Source organism: Callithrix jacchus, chromosome 14 (genome assembly GCF_049354715.1).
Source record: "Callithrix jacchus isolate 240 chromosome 14, calJac240_pri, whole genome shotgun sequence".
In the NCBI taxonomy this organism is placed as follows: Eukaryota; Metazoa; Chordata; class Mammalia; order Primates; family Cebidae; genus Callithrix; species Callithrix jacchus.
In genome coordinates this window covers 49459875-49479354 of record NC_133515.1, presented here as the reverse complement: position 1 = coordinate 49479354, position 19480 = coordinate 49459875, and the positions used below count along the sequence as shown (strand labels likewise).

The 19480-nt window shown below is 43.3% G+C and overlaps 1 protein-coding gene across 2 annotated transcripts; it reads left to right on the top strand.

The window, feature by feature from the left end:
- The first annotated feature begins 1116 nt into the window (after positions 1–1116).
- LGALSL (galectin like) lies at positions 1117–8534 on the top strand. Of its 2 annotated transcripts, XM_002757702.6 has the most exons (5): positions 1117–1240; positions 2003–2074; positions 2255–2343; positions 2972–3149; positions 5383–8534. In XM_002757702.6, the coding sequence occupies exons 1-5, from the start codon at positions 1205–1207 to the stop codon at positions 5524–5526; spliced, it is 519 nt and encodes a 172-aa protein (XP_002757748.1). In that variant the 5' UTR covers positions 1117–1204; the 3' UTR covers positions 5527–8534. The 2 variants fall into 2 exon arrangements, with proteins under 2 accessions (XP_002757748.1, XP_078205314.1); XM_078349188.1 differs by lacking the exon at positions 2972–3149.
- Positions 8535–19480: the final 10946 nt, after the last annotated feature.

Here is a 19480-nt window from a genome sequence, read left to right as displayed (position 1 = left end):
ACAGCTTTATCTGAGAAGTTACATAATCCTAGTGTGGAAATGCCATAAAGAAATTTGTGCCTTGGAATAAGAGGTGTGTATTCCCTGGGAAGTACTCCACAAAGGGTATGAGGAGATTTTCAGTGAGAAGCTTACTACCCCAGACTGGGCAAGTGACTTGTTAAAAACAGGGCTCAGTAGAGGCTCTCTGAGGACAGTGACTGAGCCCAGTTTGATTTGGTAAGGCTTAGATTGCTGCCAGAGAGAGTCCAGGGACCCTCAGACCTGCCTGTCCTTCCACAAGGAAGAGAGACCTTTCTGTATCTAGCCTCCAGGGATAGAAAGGTCGCAACCTGAAGTCCTCTGCTTCTTTCTTTCAGGTCACATATTTCTTGCTGCAAACCTTCAGACCTTCCATTCTCTTTCTGCTCCAAAGAGAAGAATGAATCCATCCCCCGATTTTGCTGGAATTTTCTGAAACAAATTTGTCCGAGTGTCCCGCTCTGGAATACCACCCCAAGCACCCAGCTTCCCTGGACCTCACCTCCCACCGTCCCACCAGCCCCCCGGACGTGGCAGAAGGAGGAAGGAGGCTGAGTGCTAGGAGGCTTGAGGGGAGCGGGTGGCACAAGCACCTGTCACCTGACCGGCTCGGGTCCTCCTCCAGCCCCGGCCCTGCCCGCCCTCCGGCCGGAGTGAGCCGACAGGGTCCCCGCCCTCCCCGACCTGGACAGGCCCTTCCCTCCCGCCCCGACCTCCGCCACCGTCCAATGGCCGAGGGGCAGGGCCCGCTGAGCAAGCTGCGGCGGCCCCGCCGGGTCCCCGCCCTGTTCCCGGTTCCCGAGCCGGGCCCTGGAGGCCTTTAAATGCCGCCCAGGGCCGACGCGGCACGGCTCTCGCCACCTTTCTCAGTCGGGCGGCGGCGGCGGTAGCAAACCGCAGCGTCCGTTCGGGTCTGGGTCGGTTCCGGCCGCTGCTGCTACCTTCGCCCTCCCGGCCTGCACGGCCTCCCTCGCCCCCGCCCCCTGCATCTCCCCTCCCTTCCTCCCAGGCCCGGCCTGCCAGGTCGGCGCCGGGGCCCGGACGTGCGCGCGCGCGCGTGCCCTCGTGTGTGTGCGCGCGCACCCGCGCTAGCTCGGACCCGCGCCCCCGCCCCGCGCAGGACAGCCCCGGGATCCCCGCCCGCGCGCCGCGACCCACGTACCCCGCCGCGCCGGGCGAGAAGATGGCGGGATCGGTGGCCGACAGCGATGCCGTGGTGGTGAGTGTGGCAAAGCGCCAGCCAGGCGCCCCTCCCCGCCGCCCAGCACTCCGCCGCCGCCTGCTCCAGCGGTGCTGGGGTGCAGAAAAGCCGCAGGCCCGGCCAGCGCCCCGCGCGTGGGAAGGCACCCGGTACCTGTTAGCGGGCGCCGGCTGCGCGCGGCCGGTGTGGGGGGCGGGAGGGACGCCCAGGCTGAGGGGCTCCGGGCTGGGGAGGGAGTTTGAGGAGGATAGCGGGGTGGGGGCACCCGACAGCCCCTCTGTGCTGTGCAACCGCCAGCCAGGTGTGCGCGTGGGTGAGTGTGTCCGAAGCGCGCGCCCCGCCACCGCCTCCGACGTCCCGGGGATTCCCCCTTGGAAATGGGTCGGCGCTTGGGGCTCCCGAGAGAAGTTGAGCTCGGCCGCCCCGCTTCAGTCACGTCCCGGAGGGCAGGCCTGGGCCACCACGCTTCCAGAAGCGTTTGCGGTTGCAGAGGGACCTGCCCTCCTCTGGCACAGGGCTCTGGCTCCTCGGCGGACCTCGACCTTGATTTTGATCTGGATCTGAAGGGTCTGAGGATCTTCAGAGGCTTAACTACCTGGTGGAAAGGATGGGTTTTGTTCAGGGGGTTATGAGATTGTCTAAGGGACGGTGAAGAGGCATCATCTACAGATACTGTGTGCATGTGGAAGGCTGCTGGATTCCACCAGATCTGTGTGAGTTCTTCTCCCAGTCCCCCGAAAAAGAGTCAGGGAAAGCCAATCTGTATGCTTCTATTTTTAGAAACTAGATGATGGCCATTTAAACAACTCTTTGAGCTCTCCAGTTCAAGCCGACGTGTACTTCCCACGACTGGTAAATGACTTTGCTCTGTGCTCTGTATCTCTGTCTGTACCCTCCTCCTTTCTAATTGCTTTAAAATTAATTATTTATTTATTTATTGCATTTTCCAGTGGGTCAGGTCTTCAGAATTTGAAGACTTGGCTCTTCCCTAACAGGCAGCAAAATTCCTTTTTCTTCTCCCACCCTTTGCAGGTAGTTCCATTTTGTGGGCACATTAAAGGTGGCATGAGACCAGGCAAGAAGGTGTTAGTGATGGGCATCGTAGACCTCAACCCGGAGAGGTAAGGCAGAGTCTTTGTCAGGACAGAAGGCTCAGGCTGTGGCTGAGCCCTGCCCACTCTTGTGGTTTAGCACTCCTCTTCCTTTTCTTGTGGACAGTGTTGCTAGTTGCCAGTGCCAAGAAAGTACCATGTTCCCATGAAAAGAATGTGTATGAATCCCAGCCATCATTTCTCCAGACAGCTATTTATATCAGAGATGATAAATATAGGCCCACATTTCTCTTTGACCCTTAGGGAGGCCAAAGGATTTTTTTTTCAATGGCTTTGAAAAATGGTGCCAGGAACAAGAACTATCAAGATGAATAAGAACCCAATTCAATGTTATTTCCCCTGATCAATTTCTGCAGCTGTTTTTGAGACTTCTGAAGTGGATTGATACACAGATGTATGGTCACTTTGGGGTATTTGAAATCTCTAATTTTAGTCAACTCCACCAAAGTTTTCATCAGAGCTTGTTTTAGGTAATAAACTGGTTTGAGTTACTTGTCCATAATCTAACCTCTCTTGAAGAGCAGTGACCTCTTAAAAATGGACAAACCCAGAGGAGGAAGAGGAAATATAAGCACCTGTGTCATTTTGAAATGTTTTTATACCCAACCCTGAATCCATGAGATGATTTTATTTTTAGCTTTGCAATCAGCTTGACCTGTGGGGACTCAGAAGACCCTCCTGCTGATGTGGCAATCGAACTCAAAGCTGTGTTCACAGATCGGCAGCTACTCAGAAATTCTTGTATATCTGGGGAGAGGGGTGAGGAACAGTCAGCAATCCCTTACTTTCCATTCATCCCAGACCAGCCATTCAGGGTGAGTACCTCGAGTGCCTCAGCCCCAGCCACTGGCAGGGTGATAATGTTCAACTTACCTAGTGTATGCCAAGAACACTTGAAGCAGCCAGAATTTCTGCATGTCCAGGAAATTTGTCTCCCAATGGTGAAAAACAAAGATCAAAAGAGCTCTGTTTGCTGATATAAATTAACACTTACCATAGTAGCTCTTAGTTCTATTTAGCCCATGTATTTAAATAGACCCATAGTTACATGTCTAAATTGTTAACAATAAATAACTTTTCTATGTAGTATCCAACATAGTACTAGGCATATAGTAGATACCTACCCCCAAATATCTGATTGATCAATACTAATAATACCCACTTATTAAATATTAATAAATATTAAGGTTCAGAGCTACTAATAAGTAGCTCTCAACCTTATTAGCTCTCATCCTTATTTGTATGACATTTTAAAGAATGTAAGATGATCATTTCATTTTCTCCTTTTCCCTTTGCTAATCCCTCTCTGGATTAATTAGCCTCAGTCTCTTTCACAGTTACAGGCTATGTGGCTGACAAATTTCTTCCCTTGGGCCTGGATAATAAAGATTTGCTCCCTACTATCTACTGGGCAGGAAGCACAACCCAAACTTTTCACCCAATCAAGCAGCATTAGCAGCACCTTCCTCTATGAAAGGCAATGCCATATAAGAGATGCAAGTAGTGGCACAGTGGCTTGCACCTGTAATCCCACCACTTTGGGAGGCTGAGGCAAGAGGATTGCTTGAATCAAGGAGTTCAAGACCATCCTAGGAAATATAGCTAGAACCCTGCTTCTGAAAAAAAAACAATTAGCTGGGCATGGTTTCACACACCTATAGTCCTAGCTACTTGGGAGGCTGAGACGGGAGGATCACTTGAGCCCAGGAGTTTGAGACTGCAGTGAGCTGTGGTTGTATTACTCACTCCAGCCTGGGTGACACAGCAAGGCTCTATCAAAAAAAGCAAGAGAAATGCAAGTACTAATGTGTTAAAAAGAGGTCAGACCTAGTGATGAATTGTCGTTACACCTTAACATCACATCACAATAATGACAATTCAAAATCTCCATGTTACATAGGAGTCCAATAAAACAGAGCTACACTTAATCTGTTACCCTTCATCTAGAAATTTTCAAGTGCCTCATGAAGAAATAATTTTTTCACTTGCCTTCTTACGTTCTGAGGGGAAAATAAGAATCCATGATTTTTGCATAGGTGGTAGAATTGAGATAGTTGCCCTGCTAGTTATAGTCTGGGGAGGGCACCCTTGACCCATTATCTCTCCTCACCCCCTTCTTTAGAATGGTGCTGTCCCCTTGGGCTCCTCTTGGCTAGGATGGTTTCTTGGTGATGAACTTTAATGTATAGCTCATGAGTGTGAGTAACCGTAGCTTCTGACTGCCAGGAGGAATATAATGCTCCCCACAACAAAACTGAAGTGAAATAGGCCCTTCTTGGTGATATATTTTTAGTAATATGAATTAAATGTGACTAATATCACATATAGAGCCTCCTTACATGGTGAATGCCAATGCATTTAATAAACCCATTATAGCACACTACCAGCAATTAAACTTTATGGTAAATGACTTGAGGAAAAAGCCATTACCTTATGGAATCAGTATTTCTATTTGGCTCAACAAAGCTTGTTAATTACACATTCTTGGTCCAATGGTAATTACTATGTGTAACCCTCTCTCTGCCTTAGTGTTTACCATGTTTGAGTGTCTAGACTATTACGGCCTGCTACTAATGGGTACCAGTTCTGCCTTGTGAGGGGCTCTTCCAAAGGTGGTATAGAATTGTTCAGGGGATGATAGTGGAGGCATTAAATGTCACGTAAACAAGTCTATGGTACTTTCCATCACTTTCTGCAGTATAGGGAGGAGGGAGAAATGTTAAAGCAATGCAATTTAAAATCTTTAAAAGGTATTATATTTAATAATGAAGAGCAATGGTTCTCAAAGTGTGTTTTCTATTTTAGCAACATCAGCATTACCTTGGAACTTGGTAGAAACACAGATTCTTATACCTAATGAATCAGAAATTTTGGAAGTAGAGCCCAACAATCTGTGTTCTGACAAGCCCTCTGCAGGTCTCAATGCATTCTAATACTTGAGAACTACTGAAGATATTGCCTTTCTTTCTCTAAAATAAAGTACTGTTTGTTTTCTCCAGTAGGGTTCATTGAAATTGTGGATTGAGATTATTATTTTGTTTCTTCCAGGTGGAAATTCTTTGTGAGCACCCACGTTTCCGAGTGTTTGTGGATGGACACCAACTTTTTGATTTTTACCATCGTATTCAAACGTTATCTGCAATTGACACCATAAAGATAAATGGAGACCTCCAGATCACCAAGCTTGGCTGATTTAAACCACCTCTATTTCAAATAGGATCACGTGCCATGACTATCTGACGGTTGGTCTGGAAGAAGTATCCTAGCAAGATCTGGAGACTTAAAAAGAAAACAAAAACAAATGGCAAGCTTCACTGTCTCTTCTTTCTGTGCAGTTTAAACCCAAAATGACAACTTTGACCGTGGTTTGCCCTTAAGAAGAAAGCTGTTGGGACAAAGACACCGAGCCATTATACCCAGAATAAAATAATACATTTATGCTGGATTTTATTCAGACCAAACTAAAATGGATTTGTGATTTGGTAGCAAATTATTCATCTTTTCAAAGCAAGGCAATGCTTAGAAACAGAAGTGCTAAAGACACTTAAAAAACCAACAACAGCGGTACAGTGAAATCAACGCATTTCTGCACTGAAGTGGAATTGTGTAGCACAACCAATATTTTAGTCAGGGTATTTACATAGAATTTAGGTTGTTCAAAGTTTGACTTTTGTTTTGTTTTGTTTTGTTTGTTTTGGACAGCATAATGTTAATTCAGATTGTTGAAGCTTTCTTATTTATTTATACTCAATGTATGTATTAGAGAATGAACAATATCTCAAGAATACCAAGTTATAAACTTTTGAATGTATAAATATCTTAGGTCCAAGGGGAGAAAATTACATATTATATATTATGAAACAGGTGAATTTCTACCTTAAAGAATTGAGATTCTCCATACCCCTAAACTTAGGATCTCTTGATATAAATTGCTGTAAGTGCTTTTGGGAAAATTTTGCAAAAACATTTTGATAAAACTGCTTTTCAAGTTATTGTTGGTTATGTAAAATTCTTTACTTGCCTTTTCTCCTTACTGTGAATTATCATAGTATTGGCTTCCTTAAGACTAATTATTTCTCTCTTGATTTACATAACTCATTAATTTGTTATTAAATTAACTGAAAACACATAAGAGGTGATTGCTTAGACAATTTTTAAAGTGACTATTATATAAACTTTTAATAGAAAAATATGAAAATGTCTGTGGAATGCAGTATAAAGCAGAAGCAAATGGCCCTGAATAACTTACTTGGAAGTAATTTATATCAACTTAAGCTGTTAGCTCATTGTATAACTTTTCTTATGTGACCCTCACCAATATCCCTAAGTAATGCCTTTGGAAGCTTCAGGGTAGATAGAAGATGCTTCCTACTGTGTTGGCTCTGAGGAGATAGTAGGATTAGATGGGATCCAGATTAGGAAATGATCCAGTTAGTTTATCTGAAAGGTTAACTCCCAGGACTCCAGGCTTTGAATCCAGCCAGTAGAGAGAATGCTTCCAATTAAGCTGTAGGTATTTCCCTGCACTTAAGGAACTGATCAAACAGGGTGACTCTAATAGGAGGCCGCAGTACTGTAAAATCACTGCAAGGCAAGGGATACTTAAAGTCCTAGGTTCTGGACTTTACAAGCTACATTGGCCCCAGAGGCAAGGACCCCTGGCATTGCTTTGATGATCAGGTAGTGAGGGAAGATGGGGTGCTGGGATGGAGTGAATTTATATATAATTTAGGTTTTGTTTATACAGCATACTGTGTCTCGTAATGACACATCCTTGTCCAGCTTTGCTTTTTTGTTTTTTGTTGTTGTTTTGTTTTTTGTTTTTTGTTTTTTGTTTTACACAACATGCAGAGACACTGAAGTGGCCATGTCATTTTCAAGTGTCAAGAATGTAGACAGTGTTTCAGTACCAAAGTCTAAAATAAACAAACTAAAATTGTGAATTTTTTATAGGTGATATATTTGGATTCTTCTCAACTTTGAAACTGTTTAGCACAGTTCCATTGTGTTATATAAGAAGATACTGTATCCAACAAGACTGTCTGTACATTGAAAAACTTTATGTACGAGCCACCTTATTCAACCATATTCAGCCTGTTCTGTGAGGGCTGTTCTGTGGCTCCAGGTATTTTCAAGCCTGTGATTAGCTTCTCATGGGTTGTCACTTAAAAACCCCTAAATTTTGAGAATGTTTGCAGAGAGTCCTAAAGGGCACCTTGAAATACATTTGTAGGAGTTCTGATTCAACTTATGGTGGAAGAGCCCCATAGGAAGACTCTTGAGTGGCCACCATTGCCACCCACTGCATAATTCAGCAGAAACTAGAGGAGCAGGGCGTGTAACTGATTGGAATTGACACTCTTATTCTGTCTACCTATCAGCTAACTCATTAGCAGCCAAGCCCTTAGGCAGCTTAGTGTGAAAATACAGTGTTAACTGTTTGCTTCTCTGTGAGGTTAGTGGGAACTCTTGGATAAACCTATTGGGACTAATCTGAATGATGTGATGATTTGATTTCAGGTATAGCTAAATGAGTAATGGGCTTTAGCTGTAAACTGGAAACAATATTCTCGCCCTCTCCTGGGCCTGTGAAGTCTAAGGTGAGAATTTCAGGATGGAAAGTGCAATTTAAAGCTTCCACAGGAAAGTATTTGGGTATGTCAGGAGTTATTTCTGACCAGAGCTCTAGTTCTGCAATAACCAAAAACAAGGAGTATAAATAACAATCAGGCTCTGGGGGAATAGAAACCAGGCTTTAGACAATCTGTCCATTTCTACAGTAAACTTGGAGTGAGCGTGTATATCTACTTAAAGCTTAATAGAAGTGACTTCTACTTTTTGGGCTATTCCAGAAGGATGTTTAAATTATTATTATTTAAAAATTTTGAAGCCCCATTTCAAATTTTGGCAACCTTAGTTCAAAACCCCCTGAGAGATCACTTTTAGAATTGATGATTTATTAAAATGGCAAATAATTTCATTTGGGTTAAAAAGAAAATACTCGAAAGAGGGAGCCCTGTTGCCTTGAGATAAACGGCCTTGGCATATTCTGGCATTAATGTAGAAATAATGTTCTTATGATGACATATTTTCAAAGAAACACTTTCTTACTGCGTGGTGTAACATGTTGCTAAATGTGTTGTTACATTATGTCACTGCTGGAAGTTATTTGCACTATAATAAAGGAATTTTCTACAAAACTGTTTCCAGTTTATAACATGCTACATTTGTGTACTTTAGCATAGAGCATGTGGCCTAGCAGTGATTCCTCACTTTCACACTTGTGCCTCAATATAACTTTTTCCTGTATTCCCACTCTGATAAACAAGAGAAAAGTGTGACTTGGGAGCCTCAGAGACCTAATAACTTATACTGTGAATGGTAAATGCAGTGGGTTCTTCTAATATATAATTTGCAAATATATATATATAATTTGCAAATAATATATATATAATTTGCATACAGCAAATTCACTCTTGGTATAAAGTTCTGAGTTTTAACATATACATTTACTCATGTAACTACTATCTCAATCAGAATATGGGATCATTTCATCATCTCAAAATATTCCTTTGTGCTACTCCTTTGAGTTAAATTTGTCCCCCTTTCCTAACCCTAATTAGGCATCCACAGATCCATTCTCCCTTCCTATAGTTTTGCATTTTTCTGAATATCTTAAAAACCTCATATAACATGTAATCTTTTGGAGTTGGCTTCTTGATTTTCATGAGGCATTTGACATTCATGTTGTGTGTATATCAGTAGTTTTATTCCATGTGTATATCAGTAGTTGCATTCCGTTGTATAGATACACTACAGTTCATCCATTCCAGTGTTGAAGGATGCAGTGGGTTTTTCATAAATCAGTAAATATAATCTTAGCACAATGTACAAAAAGCAAAACTGCATTTCTCTTGCCTTCTCTTTCCTGTGGTCTGAATGATTAGGGAAGAAATTTAATCTCTTGACTATTCAGCCTACAAATAAAACTGTATGGCTTATAGAAGTTTGCTCAGCTTCAGTCATTGCTAGGTGACAGATTTACTCACATGCTGGATCTAGGGCCCTATTTATACATTAATTTTATTGATCCCATCTATTTTCAGGATGCAGCATTGTGAGGCTGGTTTACTGCTTCCTCTGTCACAGCTTTTGCAGTTAAGTACTAGCAGAGGAGAACTATTAAGTTAGGGACAATTTGCTGAGGCTGTTGGACAAAGATAGGAGAGCTTACCCCACTTCCCAGCATGGCTAAGAATGTCCCTTGGGGGATGTGACATTTTACTTATGACAGCATTTTGGATTAGATGGCCTGGAAAATGTATCCATAATTGGAGCTTTTGAGTGTCACGAACCCTTAAGGCCTTCATTCATTCAACACGTATTTACTGAGCTGTGTCACTTGGATCCATCAGCAAGTATAAAAGACAAGAGTCTCTGGTGGTTTTAAACTTTAGTGTGATTAACAGGCAGATACCTCTCCCCTTCCTCCAGCCTCCAGGAGATTTCTATTTCACCGGGTTTGGAGTAGGGCCCAGAAGTTTGTATTTTCAAGATGCACCCTGGGCCATGTGTGGTGGCTCATGCCTGTAATCCCAACACTTTGGGAGGCTAAGGCCAGAGTATCACATGAGACCAGGAATTTGAGACCAGCCTGGGCAACTTAGGGGGACCCCATATCAAAAAAAAATTTTTAAGCCAGGTGTGGCAACGCATGCCTAGAATCCCAGCTACTCAGGAGGCTGAGCAGGGAGAGTCAATGGAGCCAGGGAAGTTGAGGCTGCAGTGGGCCATGATCATGCCACTGCACTCCAGCCTGCAGTGACAGAGCAAGACTCTGTATCAAAGGAAAAAACAAAAAACGAGAAGTACCCTGGATGGTATAGGTGGTTCTGGGTCTCCTGAATCTTAGATTAAATAACGCTGCCTTTGGGAACTCCTAACTGTTGGATTGTACAGTCCTTGAGATGCCAATCTATAGATATCATTCTGTGAAAACTACATTTCAACACAGGCACATCCTTCTCTGCCAAAATCCTGCAACGATCATTACAACATTACAACTATGTGTCACTGTCCCTGACTTAACCTTCTCCTCTCCTCTCACTTCTGCCTTTACCTCAAAAATAAAACACTGTAGTAAAAGAAAGTTTGCCTTTCAACTGAGTCTTGTAAAAATCCTCCTTCTTTGTGTTGGTTTGGGACATAGGTGGCACTCTGACACCTGTTTTAAATAGCGATTGCTCCTAGAAAGATTAAAGTTCTAGGGGAGGCCCGTCTTCCTTCTTGGTAAGCATTTCAGTTAGTTATTCACTGAAGCATTGTTAAGGTGGAACTCAATTTTCTCTGATGCAAATCCACATGGTGGCTTACAGCTTGTAAAGAGGCAAAGGGCAAGTATCAGCGGCCCAGGTGAGCTTTCATGGCCCTTTAAAAATGAATTTAAGGGCTTCCTTTCACAGGAAAATGCAACTGAGTGTGTACATAATGCTGCATGGTTGCCTCGAGCCACTTGCTTCCAAATCACCAGATTAATTTCACAATTATTTTTCACACACACACACACACACACACACACACACATCTTCTGCATAAGGCAGAGACCTGCCTTGCAAAACATAGACTTCATAATTAATTAAAATGGGTGTATCAAAGGTACAGAAACAATACCCAACCTAAAGAGCAGAAGCAGAAAGAGCCACCGACTCTTTCTCCTGCTTTGATACACCCTTCCATATCCCAGGGAAAGATGGTGACTGGATGAGCAAACAGAGAGTGAGGAGGCATTACTATTGATTGGACAACACAGACGGTCCCTAAATAATAGGCCCTGGGAAGCTGCAAGCCAACCACAGGCCTTGGGGATGATGTGGGGTTTTGGGGGCCTTCCAAGCTTTCATGAGTCAGAACAATAACAAATGTTTGCTAATAACCCCAACACATCCCTTTCTGTCAGTATTCTGTTATTAATTCTAAAAAAGAGAGATGCAAATTATCACCGCTTACCTCAACAGTTGGGATGGGAACAGAAGGAAGCAAAGTGGTGAGTCTCTGGTGACAATGAGGAGCTGGGAATGGGCATCCATGCCTCCTGGATTTGGGATGTGTGCTCAGGTGGGTGCTTTAAACCTGCAGCCCTAACTGACCTCTTGTGGGAAATAAGGGCGGCAATGCCACTTGTTCTGGTGAGCTTGGAGAGCCAGAGGTAACAGCAGGTCATGCAGGAGTCAAGCATTTCTTACAGCTAATAAAGCCAGAGTTTAAGATAATCATGACACCAATTTCTATAATAATCCTCCACAGTTTTATAAAGAAACAGTATAAAAACTGCTAATCCTTAAGACTATGCTCTAATTCACCAGAATATGCCTTACACATCATTTCATTGGCCTCACATTTTATTTAAAATCTAGCCAAAATTAGCAATGTATTAGGCAATATTTAGAATGACATTTGTAAACTATACTTGGGGATTTTTTTTTTACTCTAAATTATTGCAGCTGTTCCAATATTAGAAAGCACAGATTTCTCCTAATGCAATAAAAATTACCTTTAGCTCAGCATGAAATGATGTTTAGTGTTATAATAAAAAGTGAATAAGAAAGAGATGCACAAAATGATGAGAAACTGCTGAAAACATTTTTTTAAATGATAATCATGGAGTAGTGTGGTCTGTTACTCTAAGAGTCTAGTTAACCGTGTGTCACACATTTTTTTAATCCTCAAATTTAAAAACTCATACACACTGTGGAGCACAAGACCACAGTCTCTCATTAGAAGAGGTAGGAAATAGTCCTGCTCTCATAAGGCTCTGATTAAAGTCAGACATTGGAGTCACCTCACAGGTTGATTTGTTTTAAGGCAACTAACATATTTTTGGTTTTTGTAAATAATGTAAATTCTTGAGTTGAGAGTCCCCTTACAATCCTTTGGAATTAAGTACATAATTTTAAAAAATTCAACCTCCTAACTTGAAAGGGCCTTTTTAATACAGGTTTGCTTTAAAAACATATCTGTCTAGTTAATTCATAGCCATTGTTTCTCTCTCCTGTGAGAGAATCACTCATAACTGGTGCCAATGCAGCTAGATGTGAAAGCAGCACTGTATTTGAAGGCGTATTAGACACTGTGGGGTCCCAAACAGGGAAAGACACATACCATTTACCCTTAAAGAATTCATGATTTAACTGGAAAGAGTAGATGTGTACATGTAAAATACACGTAAAGAAGAACGTCAATAGATAATTAGAGTCAGCCTGAGTAGGCAGAACATTGCAAGCTACAGAACTATGGGGAGGACAGAGCTTGCCATGTCTTGGGTGATGGGGGTAGGTGGGGAGGGTCTAAAGCAGTGGTCTCCAACCTTTGTGGCACCAGGGACTGATTTTGTGGAAGACAATTTTTCCACAGACAGGGAGAAGAGGGGATTGTTTCAGGATGACTCAAGCACATTACATTTACTATACACTTTATTTCTATTATTACATTGCAATATATTATGAAATAATTATTCAACTCACTGTAATGTAGAATCAGTGGGAGCCCTGCACTTGTTTTCCTGCAACCAGACAGTCCCATCTGGGGGTGATGGGAGACAGTGACAGATCATCAGGCATTAGATTCTCATATGGAGTGTACAGCCTAGATTCCTCACATGAGCAGTTCACGGTAGGATTCAAGCTCCTATGAGAATCTGTTGCCACTGCTGATCTACTGGAGGTATCTCAGGTGATAATATGAGCGACAGAGAGCAGCTGTAAACTCTGATGAAGCTTTGCACGATCGTCCACCACTCACCTCCTGCTGTGTGGCCTGGTTCCCAACAGGCCAAGGACTAGTACCAGTCTGTGACTGGGAATTGGGGACCCCTGGTCTAAAGGACTTTAGCTGTGTTTCTAAGGACCTAAATACCCTTTGGACATTTACAGGCACAAAACTGACCAGTATATACTAACTTCGGGTTTGATCTATGGGGCTAGGGTTGTGTTTCCTAATGTTTAGTGATGTCGTTGAAATTCTAGCCACCCAGGAAAAAAGGGAGGGAATGTATGTTCTTTAATTACAAAACACATGGGTCTCTGTTAGAAAGCAGACCCTTTCTTGCATGAAGCCTGGAGCAAAGAAAGGCCTGTTTTGTGGACTGTCTATGAAGAATTACATCATACGTGCATTGAATGTACTCAAACTTCAGCTCCATGCATTTATTACCAAAATACAAACAAAGCAACAAAGTGTTTAAACACTATCCATGGGTGCCATGGCTCACGCCTTTAATCTCAGAGCTTTGGGAGGACAAGGCAGGAGGATCACTTGAGGCCAGGAGCTGGAGACCAGCCTGGGCAACAGAAGGGTCCTGTCTATTAAAAAAAAAAATTAAATTATCTAGATATGGTGGTACATGCCTGTAATCTCGGCTACTTAGGAAGCTGAGATGGGAGGATTGCTTGATCCCAGGAGTTTGAGGCTGCAGCGAGCTGTAGCATTACTGTACTTCAGCCAGGTGACAGAGCGAGACTGTCTCAAACACACAAATACATACCATGGGGACAATTCCACCTATCATCCCATCGAAAGAGAAAGGAGCCCAAGAATGGGAATGTGATTCAAACATGCCTTCAGCTTCCTGGGTCTGCTTCCTGGGTCTCTCATAGTTGAGCCCTCTAGCTCCCTGCAGTGTTATGCCAGTGTACAAAATGCCATCAGCATTTCTTATGCATAACCCCTAACCACAAACCAAAACTTTCCTCTGGTTCTCAATCAAAGAAACAAAGATCTGTTGACTTCTGTACCTAGCCCGTGGTTGAGATGGACTTCCACTGTTTAGCATGAGTGGATGGTTTCCTTGTTTAATCATAGCAGCAAGCTCCTTCACAGCAGAATTTATTCTATGAGCTCTGGCTCTAGACACAGCATTATCCACTAAAACGTTCTGTGGTGTTGGAAATGTACTATAATTTGCACTGTTACAGTGCAATGGCTACTAGCCATATTTAATTGAGCATTAGAGTGACTAAAGAACTGAATTTTCCATTTTATGTCATTTTAATCAATTTAACTGTATGTGGCCACATGAGGTTAACATCTGCTGTACTGGCAGCACAGGTGTGGAATAGCAGGAGTTGCTGGGCTTATGTTTGGTCTGGACTCTCAGAGGATACCAGGGACTGCAGAAGTTCCTTATTTAAACTCAAGTTGTGTCTGCCCTCAAGTTCAGGAAAGTCTAGGTCTAGGTGCTTTCTACAGGCTAGTAGAGGCTTAGTCGTATAAGGCACACAGGTGCTCCTGATAAAGAAGCCATCCTAAGGGAAGAACAGGCTCAGATGGTTTGATGCAGGAAGACAGGCAAGTTGAAAAGGAAGTGGTGACTCTGTGGTCCCAGGCCCTGCGCAGTGGAGCCACACTTGAGTGCTAGAAGAAGGAGGCTGCCATAAACCCCCTGCTTTCTCATGAACCCCACTCCCTGAAGCACAAAAGGAGAAGGTAGTGGCAGATGGGCAGCTTTCCTCATTCAGTCTTGCCGCCACCCTGCATTTCCCAAGCAGTGTGTAAAATGCTCGGCATATGCTGGGTAGGGGTGTTGGCAGCTGCAGCAGCACCTACTCAGGCCTGCTTTTAATAACCTCTGTAGAGCTGTCAGCAGTGACAGCAATGCCATCATCAAGCCTCAAGAGGATAGCTGTGTATTTTGGAATAACAGTGATAATCAGGAGCATTTATTTATTTCCATTTTTATGTCCAAACCGTAGGTGGCTGGTCTCCTATGAACAAGCCTTGGATGCCTTGAAGCCAATCCAGAAGGATGTGGTGCTTTGCTGAATCCTCAAGAAACAAACCTACTCCAGAAAGCATTAGGGAGCAAGAAATTTTACTATTTTGTGAGAAGAAGTACATTTTATCACACACCACCCAAGAAACAAAGGCATAAAAATCCGTTAGACCTTTTTGTTTGTCTCTCCCAAGTTTTTCTTAGCTTCTAGTCCATCTTAGGACCCTCACTTAGGCAGCTTCTAAATATCCCCCACTCCCTTCCTTATGCAGAGCTATTTACCCTGGGGGCTTTTTTAAAGCATTCATTCTGCAAGAGCCATTTTCCACCATAGGGGAGATTCTGCCTCTAAGAAAAGTAGGATTTATCTATCGTTGCATTTGTTAGTTTCTTTAACACCTGCCTCAAGTCCAGAAGAACTCAAGGCAGCAAAAAGTTAAAACGCCAAGACAGGTGAGAAGGAAAAAGGCCAGGCACCTCCTGGTGCTTTCTAGTCTTAGGACTCAGGTTTAATGTCTCCTCTTCATCTTCCCCACCTTTATCCTAAAGGGTTCCCCTTTTCTCTCAATGTTTTCTCTTCTGTATGTTTGCTCAATGTCCCTCTCTCCCACTAGATAGTAATTTCCACCAGGGCCGGTTCCATACTAGTCTTATTCTACTGCATCCTGAGCACCTAGCATGATGTTTAACACATAATAAATTACAAATAAGCCAGGCACAGCGGCTCATGCCTGTAATCCCAACACTTTGGGTGGGTGGCAGGATTGCTTGAAGCCAGGAGTTCAAGACCCAGCTTGGGCAACATAGCAAGACACAGTCCCTCCCACCACCTACAAAAAAAAGGTAAATAAATAAATTGTTTGTTGAATGAATGAATAGTAGCCAAGATGTGGTTTTGGTTATATATTACTATGCAACAAATTATTCGAAAATGTAGAAATTTAAAACAATAACAAACAGTTGCCATCTCACACAGTTTGTCAGGAAACTGGGAACAGCTTGGCTAGGTGGTTCTAATTCTGTGTCTCTCATGTGATATATAGTTAAGCTGTCAGCCAGAGCTGCTGTCACTTGAAGACTTGATTGGAGCTAGTGGATTCACTTCCAGCATGTCTCATTCATGTGGCTGTTAGCAGCAGGAACTTCTCCATGGGACTGCTTGAATGTGGTCACAACACGGCAGCTATGTTCCCCTTAGAGACTGATCCAAGAGTGAACAAGATAGAAGCTGCAATGTCCTTGATGCCCTAACCTCAGAAGTCACCCTTACACAAGAGTCCATTTCTTACATAGGCTAGCTCTATCCAATGTGGGCGGGAACTCCACAAAGGTATGAATACCCAGAGGTGGAATTGTTGGGAGCCATCTTGGAGACCAGCTACATGGCTGGCTAATTCTTGCAAATTCTCAGAATTATTTGAGTGGTTATAGAATTCCTAGGAGGTAAATGACAGTGGATACAGAGAAATGCTATTCATGGCTATTATGCTTCCCTAGTATTATGCCCCCCACCCCCTGCTGCTGTTGCCTGGGATTAGTGTTTCCTATAGAATGTCTTTACTTGTACATCCAGATCCTCAGGGTAAACTATAATAAAGAGAGCATGAAGAACCCAGAAATTTCCAATGGATTGAAAGTAGCAAAATTCCATTTATTAAATACTAGGACAAAATCTTCCTAAAATTATGGTAGAGGGTAGAAAATCAGTTCTCATTGAAAACCTCAAATAAACATAACTGTATTTGAGAAAAGTATTCACTTTTTTCAGTTTAAAGAGAAATATAACTACTCAGAAAATGTGTGAGTTTTCCTTGTCTTCAAGTTTGATGTTTTATTTTAATGGAATTGGATGGGAAGATAGACTGAGATAGCAAAATCTATTGCTTGACTGCATCAAAGGGCACAGACTCAAATGCCTACAAAGGGAAAGCATGTGATATTAAAGAAGTAAAATGCACCACATGGGCAGCTGCCACCCAGACCTAGCCATTGCTGCCGTAAAGAAATGTGAGCCCTTTATTGCCAAAGTTTCCGGATTTTCTTTTAAAAGAAAAGCCAATATCTATTAAATGTTGCATGTGATAATAATTTTAACTATGTGGATTAATATGGCCCTAGATCTGGCTTACTGGCTGCCATTTTGCAATCTTTGCTATGAGTTAAAGAGCAGATGTGTAATAACCACACACCTGAATGGGTGCTGGCTACTGCCTGCAGGGGGGGTGGGGGCAGGGGGCCTTTTCAGAGGCTGTTTGGCCTTTTGAGTTCTTCCAATTTACTGAGAAAGTTTTCCATTCTCCTTTTCACAGACATTCTCTGCATATCTGAGGCTTGGGGGTAGGAGAGAGGAGGAAATATGACAAAAATAAAGATAAGAGAGTCTCATAACTCAATGGACACAGAAGCTGAAAGAAACAGCATGCTAAAGCATTCTCATGTGACCGCTGCAGCTCCTGGTAGGTGAGAGAACCTTCCAAAGTGTAATCACTTCTGTAGACTCTAGCAGGACAACCAGCTCCTTACATAGTCAGTGAGAAAACCAGCTTTTGGCTTTCCTCCCTCCTCGGTAATAAACTCATCTGGGACTCCAAATGTTATCAGGTATGCAATCTGGGTGCCTTCTTTATATCAGGCAGTGGTTTTGAGGGGAGTCAGTGTCTCTCCACTCAGAGACACTGTGCAAAGGAAAAGAACATGAAGACAGGCACATTAGTGTTGAGAAATGCTGAGTGTATGATTGCTGAGAAATGATGGGTGCATGATAGAATATAATGTTTGCTAAGAAGAACGATGGCAAGGAAAACCTAGCTGCGCACCCCCACCCCCAGTGGAAAACTACTTGGGGCATTCTAAAATAGCAAGACAGTATATGTATATCATACACCGGTTAAAACAATTCTTTAGGCATGGGATATGTCACCCTGCCCCACTGGCTCCCTTGCGGAGAAAACTTTTTAGTTTGTCTGTGATTAGTGGTAAGCAGGCACCAGCTGCCTACCTAGTTTATCTTGGTTCTATAAGAAAACACAGAACACCTGTTTGTTGATAATAATCACCTGTTTAGAGAGAATAACTACATGGGTCAGAATCTGCTTAAGGCCCTCAGCCCAGAATGCTGTCAGCCCCCGAGGCTCTCAGCCCTCACTGTTCTATCTGGGTGTCTGCTTCTTAATGCCTTCAGTGCCGCCTGGGTGGGGGTCTCTATGGCCAGGCTGGTCTCGATACATTAGGATTCAAATCTCGCCACTTGCCAGCTACGTGGCCTCCTTGCATAAGTTTTGACAAGTCTGAGCCTCATTTTTCTCGTCTGTAATATGGAATAGCAAAAATCATCCTTACAAGATTATTGAAAGGATTAAACAAGAGAAGACCCATAACTGTTAGGGTTACATCAGGGTGACAGTTCTCCCACCTGATATTTTATATTCTGGGCCTCAACTTTGCAGTTCATAGTCTAACTGAATAGTGGAGCTTGCAAAGTTCTCACATTGCAGATGGGAAAAACCAGTCCAGAGGGCTTAGGTGACTTTGTCTGTGGTGTGACTTGGCCCTTCACTGCTTGTCGGGACCCTCCACAGGGCTCTCTGAGATGATGCAAGCGGGAACCAGCTCAGGAAGAATGATGAATAGCCTGACAGCAATGCTCTGTCCGGGCTGCCGAGACCACTTAGTGGTGATCTGGGACCCTGGTTACTGCCTTGGTTGATCCTACAGGAGAGGCTCATGTGCCTGACCCACCTCCCAGCCACGGTTGGAAGGGATTCATTAGTGGCTGGGAATGCAGCTGTGACAGGCATCCTTATTCCAGTAAGCCACCGGAGTGCACCCAGCAGTTACAGCCAGATGGAAAACAGCCACTTAGGCCTTAACGAGCTTGTTCAGCTGTAATTCTGGGGAGTCCTGAGAGCCCTGTTAATTACCCCATTTTTGTTGTCGTTGTTGATGTTTGGTTTTACATTGTTTTTTGTTTGTTTCGGGTTTTCCTCACTGAGCAGACCCCTGCTTTGATTAGCTTGTCTCAGTTGTCCACACTGTCACATACTACTTTCTAGGCAGATTTAAGATCATTTGCAAATGCAGGAGTACGAGACTGTTTGCATTTGCCTGGATTGAAGCCTTCCTCAACTTGCCTGAATGGCTTCCATTTCAACCCAAAGAGCACACTTCTCTTTCTAATCCATTCTAGCACCTGTTACAGCCTACCCAGGACACTAGAGGAGAGAGGAGACAGACTTTCTTTTATCCACAAAACGTAACTCCCTGGTTAAGCCATGAAAAACCATCAAGCACTAGTGCCCTGTCACAGGCTTTTCTAAAAAATGATACATGAAACACTACCTGCTGCCCCTACCGGAAAAGTTAAAGAAAAAGTTGAACTGT

Coding starts and splice junctions, on each gene's coding strand:
- LGALSL (XM_002757702.6), top strand. CDS start 1,205: ATGGCGGGATCGGTGGCCGACAGCGATGCCGTGGTG. Junction 1,241..2,002: donor CCGACAGCGATGCCGTGGTG/GTGAGTGTGGCA, acceptor TTCTATTTTTAG/AAACTAGATGATGGCCATTT. Junction 3,150..5,382: donor TCCCAGACCAGCCATTCAGG/GTGAGTACCTCG, acceptor TGTTTCTTCCAG/GTGGAAATTCTTTGTGAGCA.